Raw genomic sequence first — 7,811 nt, 5'->3', positions numbered from 1 at the left:
GCGGTACGGCGCTGGCCGGGCGCTCCTGCGCTGGTGTCGGCGTGGTGTCACGGAGGGGAGCCCCGGCAGGGTGTAGCGGTGCCGGGGGGCCATGCTGGAGGTGGATCCACTTCCATCGGCTCTTCCTGGTCTTCGGGTGGATCCACCTCCATTGGCTCCACACCATCAGCCGCATGAGCGATGGCCATCGCTACCACGCGGCTGATGGTGCCTCCCTCTTACAGCGCCGCCTCTTCCTCCACGGCTCCTGCAGCCACCTCTCTTCTCTCCGACTCAAGGGTGGGCAGCCACCCGCCTTGCCGCTGTGCGACCTCTTGGTGCCAACCATTGCTGGCATGAGAGGACACCTCGACGCTCAGCGAATTGTGGGCCGGGTGCCGGGGTCCCCGTATTTATAGGGCCCGGAACAGAACGCAGTGAGGTGGCTTGTGACATCAGGAGGCCACTGTGATGGCGATGAGCGTGGCCAAATATGGCTGTTTTGGGAGGTGGGGGCCTGTGGCCTGAAAGATGCCCTAAGGTGGGAGAAGGAGGAGGGTCAGGGGGGCTAAGGGCCCCTTTCCTGGGATCGTTCCCCTGTGCCATTCTGCTGCCCTTGGGCCCAGGGACTGCCCTCCACCTCCCCTTACGTGCCCTGGGCTCCAGCCCCCTCCTCACCCCATGCCTGGGGTGCCCTGGATGGATGGTGGCAACAGTGTTCCAGGAGGGCCGGGGGTCTCGGTGACCCCCCCCACCCACCACCCGGCTCCCTGCAAGTGGCGCAGCCCCCCGTGCGCGACAGCGGTTGAGAGGGGGCAAAGCATCCCGACATCCCGCAGGCGGGAAAGGGAGGCGCAGCCACCCTGCGCGAGATCTCCCAGCGCTCCCTAAAAGAAACTGGCGATTGCCAGGTGTTGCGTGGGCCTTCTTCCCCGGCCCCCTGCCCCTGGAGCGTGGAGAGGTGCCATCTCTTCTGCACTGAGCCCCGAGGAGAGGGGTGGAGAGGGCCTGGCGTCCTTGGGGCTGCGGTGCTGGCAAGGGAATAGCTTCAACAAGAACATCAGTCGGGTCCTAGGACAACTTGAACTGTTGCTAGTTGCCAAGAAGCGTCTTCTAGGGATGGTTGCAGGGAGTTAGGCGAGGCCACCGATCCTGATTATTCCTGTGGGCATGTTATAGGACTAGCTACAGTCCTAATGTAGTTTGAGAGCTGTGGTATGCCTGCCTCCATTTCCATCAACCCCTTCCCTCTGAGCTTGTGTGTTCACATAGATTGTGCTTGCGAGATTCTCATCCTGAAGCTTTTCTGCAGAGATATAGTGGTGTTACAAGACTTCCAGTTTATCCAGCGGATTTTGGAGTTCTTCCCAAATATTGTTCTTAAAGCACCTGATCTTTACCCCCTGTACGGATTACTTAAAGCTCAGATTTTTGCCCTGCGTAGACAACATGCCATCTAAGTGGCTGTCTTCACCTCTGGCACATTTTCCTCAGGCTGTGACCCAGCTGTGGCTGTGGAGGGGAAGGAGGGAGATAAGCACAGATGCTGTCTTAATGAGCAAGTACAAGAGGCGTGGAAAAAACCTGGGTCTGTACCCCTGCTCTACCCGCTGCAGTAAAGGGCATTGTAAGTTGAAACAGAAGGCTAAAAGACTTTGCAAGAACCAGTGGGCAGACAATACGGATCTTAGCAAGTCCATGGTGAATAAAACTTCATAAGGGAAAACCAGCTCTTTTTAATACGTTTGTTCTCAGAAAAAAAAAGGTAGGATAAGAGCTGACAACAGCAGTGCGGTGGGTGTTGACAGCCCAATTCAGAGCTGCATCTGAAAGCAAGCAAGCAACCTCTCCTGCTCAGGAGAGAAAACCAGGAGCTTCTGAAGCGGCAGAGCAGCATTGCAGTTGGTGAGCTTAGATGAATCCAGCTTCCTCTGGCGAGGTCGTGTCTGTGTCCAAACCTTCAGACAACAGTGTCACACGGTTGCATCTGTAACGGTAGATGCCGTGACAGCAGAGCCAGGATGGTGAGGCTAGGCTGCGCGAGGCTGCATTTTTTTCACCCTGTAAAAGTACGAAGTGAGAGTTGGTGATTTGTGATCTTAGATGAATGCCACTGCCTTTACAAAAGCTCGGATTTGAACAAGTCTCTTCCTTCTCCCTGAGATGAAGGTGACATTTTTCATTGTCTGCATTGGAACACAAAAGCTCCTTGGTATTTTCTGTTCGCTTTTCAGGGTTTCCTGAAAATACCCGTCTGGTGGTTGAAGCCTTCAAGCCATAAGAAACATGGAGAGAATGCACAAGACCAAGTGAATGGGATGACCTGCAAGATGGATGCTTTGCAGGTGTCTCCTGCAGGAGGTGAGCTTGATCGGTTTTTGAAAGGTGGGATTGCACTGAGGCCTTTGAGTCAAAACCAGCATTTGAATCCAAAGCCTGAAAATGCTTCTGAAACCTAGGAGTGACTGTATGAGTTTCAGCAAGTTTATGGTGAAAGGGGCCACGCAGGAGACAGATGCAATTTTTTTACAAGGCCACGAATGCTGGATGGTGCTGTTCTGATGTTCCTTACTATATTTGGTCAAGGGTAAGACCACCACTAAATTTTGCAGGAGGGGCTCTTTACCTGTCAGTAAGTAAAACGGCTTCTCCATACCTGAAGGCAGTGGCAGTATTGTAAAGCATCTGCTCAATCAGCATACCGGTGATTGGCTTCAAATGCCAGACTCCTAATATCACATTTAATTCACTTCAGGCTATGTTGCTTTTTGAGAAGCTGTAAAAGGAGTGGTGAGTAAATCTTAGGTAGCATAAAAGAGATTACATACGGTATGTAACAAACCTGCTTTTGTTCTTCGAAAGGTCAAATCCAAATCCAAAACCAGCTCGGGTAGGAAAATCAAGTGAGGGTTGAGAAGGAAGAAGAAAATGAAGTGGGGACAACTGTGAATTGGGAAATGGGAAACAAACGTATTTTCCTTTCTAGAGGAAAAAGAGTATTCTTCCTTTGCTACTGAGTTGTGTTGCAGAGCAGGACCCCTCTCCTTTTAGAAGGTTTCTCTGCATTTTTCTCCTTTTCTGAGTTTTACTTTCTCCGCTGATGATTTCGGTAGCATAAGTAAGAGCAGATTTAACTTCCCTTGCAACACGCTCTACATCTCAGAGTCATAACCAATAATTAAGACTCTTTACCAATTTGACTAACTGGTCTTAGTTTTAACATTTGCAGTATAGGATCCGTTGGAACTCCTCCTGTTTGGCAACTAACAGAATGTATTTTATCAGCTGGATCTTGTGTTTCTTGAACTGTCCTCCAAAAAAAAAACCTGAGGTCGGGTCCCTTCTCGAAGTGAAGTCTCACCATGAAGTGACTGTTATCTCTTAGGACGATAAACAAAGTCATGTTGACTCTTCTGTTGTTTGTTTCTTCCTCCCCCCTCTTCCCCCCCCACCTCAAGATGCACCAGAATACCTCCACACCGACACGGATCTTTGTTATGCTGGCAGTCTAGAAATAGCAGGAGAAGCTTCTTTGGAAGATCTGAAGATGCAGGTTAGATGTTCTCCTGTCTTGGCAATGGACAGCAAGCCTGTGATGAATTGAGCTCTATTAATACCTATTTTCTATTTCCTTTTCCCTTGTCTCCAGTATGTTCTGATATGGCATTTGCTTATATGCCATGTTCAGGGGTAAGTACCAAGAGGCAGTTGGAGCATGTAGCTCAGAGACTTCCTTAGTATGTCCCCTGCAGTTGCCATTCTACCTGTTATGTGTCCTGACCTGCAAAAGCCTTGTTGCACTTCATCTGGAACTTTGGCTTGCAGCCGATTTCACAATGTAAAAATTCTTCATGAGAAGCACACACATACAAGCACTTCCTAAAAAGCCAGTTCCCATTTCCACATTGTTCCTGTATTAGTTTTCTGCGTCTTTTTTTTTTCTTTTTCTTTTTTTTTTTTTGTATGTTGAATCTAATGAATAAAGAATTGCTTTTGATGCAGGTCATGTTTGTCATTCAGGAAGGTATAGCTTAGTTTCTTTGGCCAGAAACTAAGGTGCCTTTTTATGCTTTTTTTAACCATAAAAGGATGATTTTAATGCAGTAAAAAAAAAAAACCAGCCCATACCAAAAAAATACCCAAAAGCAAAAACCCAAAAAACCCCAACAAAAAAACCCAAACCCCAAACCCCAACAAGCCCTAAACCAATCCTATCATAAGGCTCTCTATTGTTTAGCCAGTCGGTTGTTCTACTGAAACTGCATGGGGAAGGGTATCTCATCTGATTCTGATCCATACCGACACTTACTCTTTTGGGTACGACTTCAGTTTCAGTCGCTGGCAAACTGCTGCTATGAAAAACTGACCATTTGCATCTTGTGAACAAGGAGAATTGTCTTAGCATGGCAAGAGTCTTGTGTCCTTGACAAGGGCTTTAAGGAGCTTGCTCAGCACTTGGCTAGAGATTGGGGTAATGATTCTGTCAGCCTCATTCCCTCCCGGTTGTACAAATTCTGGTTAAAAAAAGGAATTCAGTACTTTTGAAATGTAAGTTAAGTTGAGAAGTGTTGGGAGGGAGTGAAGTCCGAGGTTGAAAAGCAAATATGTGGATGCTAGCCACTACCTGTAAGTCACAAGCAACAGCTGCTGTGGAATAAATCTAAATAGCTTGCCCTGTTTCTGATTGCTTCAGGATTGCATTGAGAATTAATCAAGTGGTTCTCTTTTTTCCAAGGAGGCTGGCTGCTAAAATTCCTGAAGAAATGTTTCTTTTTCCAGGCCATGACCTTACCATGCTGCCCAGAGCAGATTGTCCCACTGCCCTCGTTTCTCAGAGCATGGACAGTGGACAGTAAGCGCCCAGGCAAGCTTTTACGAAACAACAAGCAGCGACTCAAGTAGGTTTCTTACTGAACGCGCAAGCAGCATTGCAACAGGCTGACTGTTAACTGGATGGTGGGATGGATTGGTGGAGAAATAAATCCGCTCAGTCAAGTGTCCACAGAAAGCTCACTTCTGGTTACTTCATTTTTTTGCCGGGCACGTTTTTTAACTCGAGAGCTGTGGAAGGGGGAGGTGTGAGCCGAAGTAGATCATACCAGGCTTATTCTGCTCAGCTTTATTTTGGGTGTTTTTAAATGCCGCTTTTGTACTTTTCTGAGTCTTTCATTTCTGTTCCGATAGCCTCTTGCTTTGGTTTTCCAGATAAGCACAGGTCGGCTTGACGAAAAGAGTGATTTTTCTACTCAGGAACTTAGAATATAGGACTGGAAATGCGTAGAATCTTTGTTTTGTTTTCAGTGACTACAAGCTGGGTGCCAGAGTGGAAATCTGCCTAGAAGCTTTGCAAAAAGAAGAGCATTTGGGGTAAGATCGCAAGATACCTATTTCTTACAGCAGTGCGTTTGCGATGAGACTTAATTGAGCAGCTTTTACCTTAAATACTGGGCGTGAGGATTACAGGTGTCAAGCTGCGAGAAGACTTGGGAGCTTCTTTTTTGTTTTCCACAAACAAAGATAAGGGAGGGCAGGAGGGAGCGGAACCTCGGACTTCTGGATTCTGAAAGCCTGACTCACAAGAAGGGTCTGTATTCTCTTCCTGATGACAGCCCCCAGGAACTGCTGCTTCGAGTCCAGATGGGCATCCCAGGGGAGAGGGACTACTATGGCTCCACGGATTTGGTGTGGGATATCTCCAAAGAATGCACAACCTGGGCACTGAGGCAACGAGTGGCTTCTCACTATGGTCTCCCTGTAGATAAAACTGAAATAGCCAAATACTTCCCTGAAAGATTGGAGTGGCTGCCAATATCTAGCTGGGTAAGATCTGGAATGCCAGAGTCCAGCAGTTGTTTGAGAGAAGTATGTGTTGGTTTGTGCTGCAGTTCTTGAGCAAACGTATTGAAGCAGATTGCCGAAATGTGCCGTGTACGAATCTTCTGCTTTGATTTTATTCAGACACAGCAAATGTCAAAGAGGAAACGGAAGAAAAAACAGGAGAGTTTACAGTCAGCGCCGTACCACCTGAAAGACGGCGATATCATTGGGGTGAAGGTAAATTAACTTGGCTTCAATTGTTGCACGAGGATTAGGTTTCAGGCACTGTCCCCTTTGGGGTATCTTAATTTCCTCCTGGTTTTCCTCCATCCTGCTACATCTCTGTGAAAGTGCCGGTAGGTGGATTTGGACAGTACATTGTGTGGGTAGGAAAATTGTTGCTACTGGTGCTTTTTCTTCTTTTTCTCCCGTTCTTTATCAACCCGATGGAAGTTGCATGCCTTTCCCCTTGTATCTTGGTCCTGGCACGAGAGGGCAATACCTTAGAGGCTCTCGTGCAGCTCTCAGCCGGTGCAAGCAGTCAGTTTCTGCTCTGTGCTTGAACACTATCCAGAAGAAACTGGAGCTTTTTTCTTGCCCTCCTTCTGTTGACTGTTTTTTTTTTTTTCCGCGTCGGAGTACAATCCAAGAACAGCACCCTTTAAAAATCACATTGTAAATTTAAACCCATTACATTTTTCAAAGCATTCTTACAGCTCTATTTGATTATTTCAAAAAGAATGACACAGCAGCATATTGAGCTCTGAGTTAGCAATAAGGCTTATTTAGGAGACCTCTGAAAGAACAGACTCGCAGGAGGTGAAAAGTCTGGTGTCCTATCCTGATGCGTTAGGCTATGCAGAGAAACCTCTGAGTAAGGCAAATTGACTGTTAAATGCAAAAAGTAGAGAGGAGTCGAAGAGATGTTTTTGTCTTTTTGAATTCTTTGCCACTTGGTTAACTTCAAGTTAAATTGCTCTAAAACTAGTTAAAGGAAATGCCCTGAAAATTGATTGTGTAAACTGAGTAACATGTGTGAAATAGTTTTGGTAGACGAAAAGTATAAGCTAATACACTCCATCCTTTTTCACACCAGAATCTTCTTCTTGATGACACTAAGGAGTTCAGCACAGTGAGAGATGACGTTGGAAAAGAGAAACAAAGGCAGCTTGCATTAGGAAAAAAGAAAAGGTATTGAGTATTGACAGTGATTTTTCTTTAGAAACACGCAAACTGTTCTTTGCCGCTTTTCAGACTAGCTTGATACCTGGATCATGTTTTGGGACAGTGCTAGCTGGGCGCTCTCAGAGCGCACAATTCCAGTAGTCCTCGAGGGAGTGCTGAGGTAATTCAAACTCCTGGCTTTAAGTGCCATGTTCCTACATCGAGCCTCAGTGGTTTTTTTTTCCCTCTTGCAACACCCTGCAGAATTTGTCCCTGCCTCTGGAGATGAAAAATGAGCTCCTTGGCTGCACTGGCCCCGCACAGGTTGTAAGCGTGAGCTTGCAACGTCATTCTTACAACTAAGTGGAAACGGGGTTCCAGTCCAGGCTCGTGCTGCTGTTGGTGCTAAGGCTCAACGCTAATATTAGGCATCTTAATTTTTTTTTTTTTAAATAGTCGGCAAGCCGAACGCTTACAGGAGCCTGTTTTCTCTGAGGAGAAGCTGAATATTAAGCACCGTAAACCAGAAGTGGCTCTGTCTATCAATGTGGGCGTTTTCAGATAGCACCAGGAGATGATTCGCTGAGCAGACCGTACTACAGATGTCCTCAGTTGGCCTGGAGTACCTCAGCTGGACCGGCAAGAGGGTCTTTCCCGAAGTGTCTTCAGGAATCACCGAGACAAACTGGAGATAGGATTCAGGCTAACTCTGATTTTCTTCTAATCTCTCTTGGGGAAGTGCTTTAGCATCCCTTTATCCATGTGGTATTTCTTCTCAGGCTAGGTAAATGCACTTTATCCATGAGAAAACGGATTAATATATTGTGTAACCTTTTGGTGACTGTTTTGTA

General features: G+C 46.8%; 1 protein-coding gene across 1 annotated transcript in view; it reads left to right on the top strand.

Annotated features, from left to right (window-relative positions):
• Window positions 1-7,811, top strand: part of LOC127018361 (ubiquitin carboxyl-terminal hydrolase 40-like) — a 75,498-nt gene extending 67,687 nt beyond the window's left edge. The window contains 8 exon segments of the mRNA XM_050899952.1: window positions 2,214-2,340; window positions 3,438-3,532; window positions 4,759-4,877; window positions 5,281-5,346; window positions 5,589-5,799; window positions 5,938-6,033; window positions 6,893-6,987; window positions 7,417-7,811. Of these exon segments, the coding sequence (XP_050755909.1) occupies window positions 2,214-2,340; window positions 3,438-3,532; window positions 4,759-4,877; window positions 5,281-5,346; window positions 5,589-5,799; window positions 5,938-6,033; window positions 6,893-6,987; window positions 7,417-7,525 (918 nt within the window). The 3' untranslated portion in view covers window positions 7,526-7,811.

This window comes from Gymnogyps californianus, chromosome 7 (assembly GCF_018139145.2).
Source record: "Gymnogyps californianus isolate 813 chromosome 7, ASM1813914v2, whole genome shotgun sequence".
Lineage (NCBI taxonomy): Eukaryota > Metazoa > Chordata > Aves > Accipitriformes > Cathartidae > Gymnogyps > Gymnogyps californianus.
Note: the sequence above shows the minus strand (reverse complement) of the source record. Positions and strands in the feature narration are given on the sequence as shown.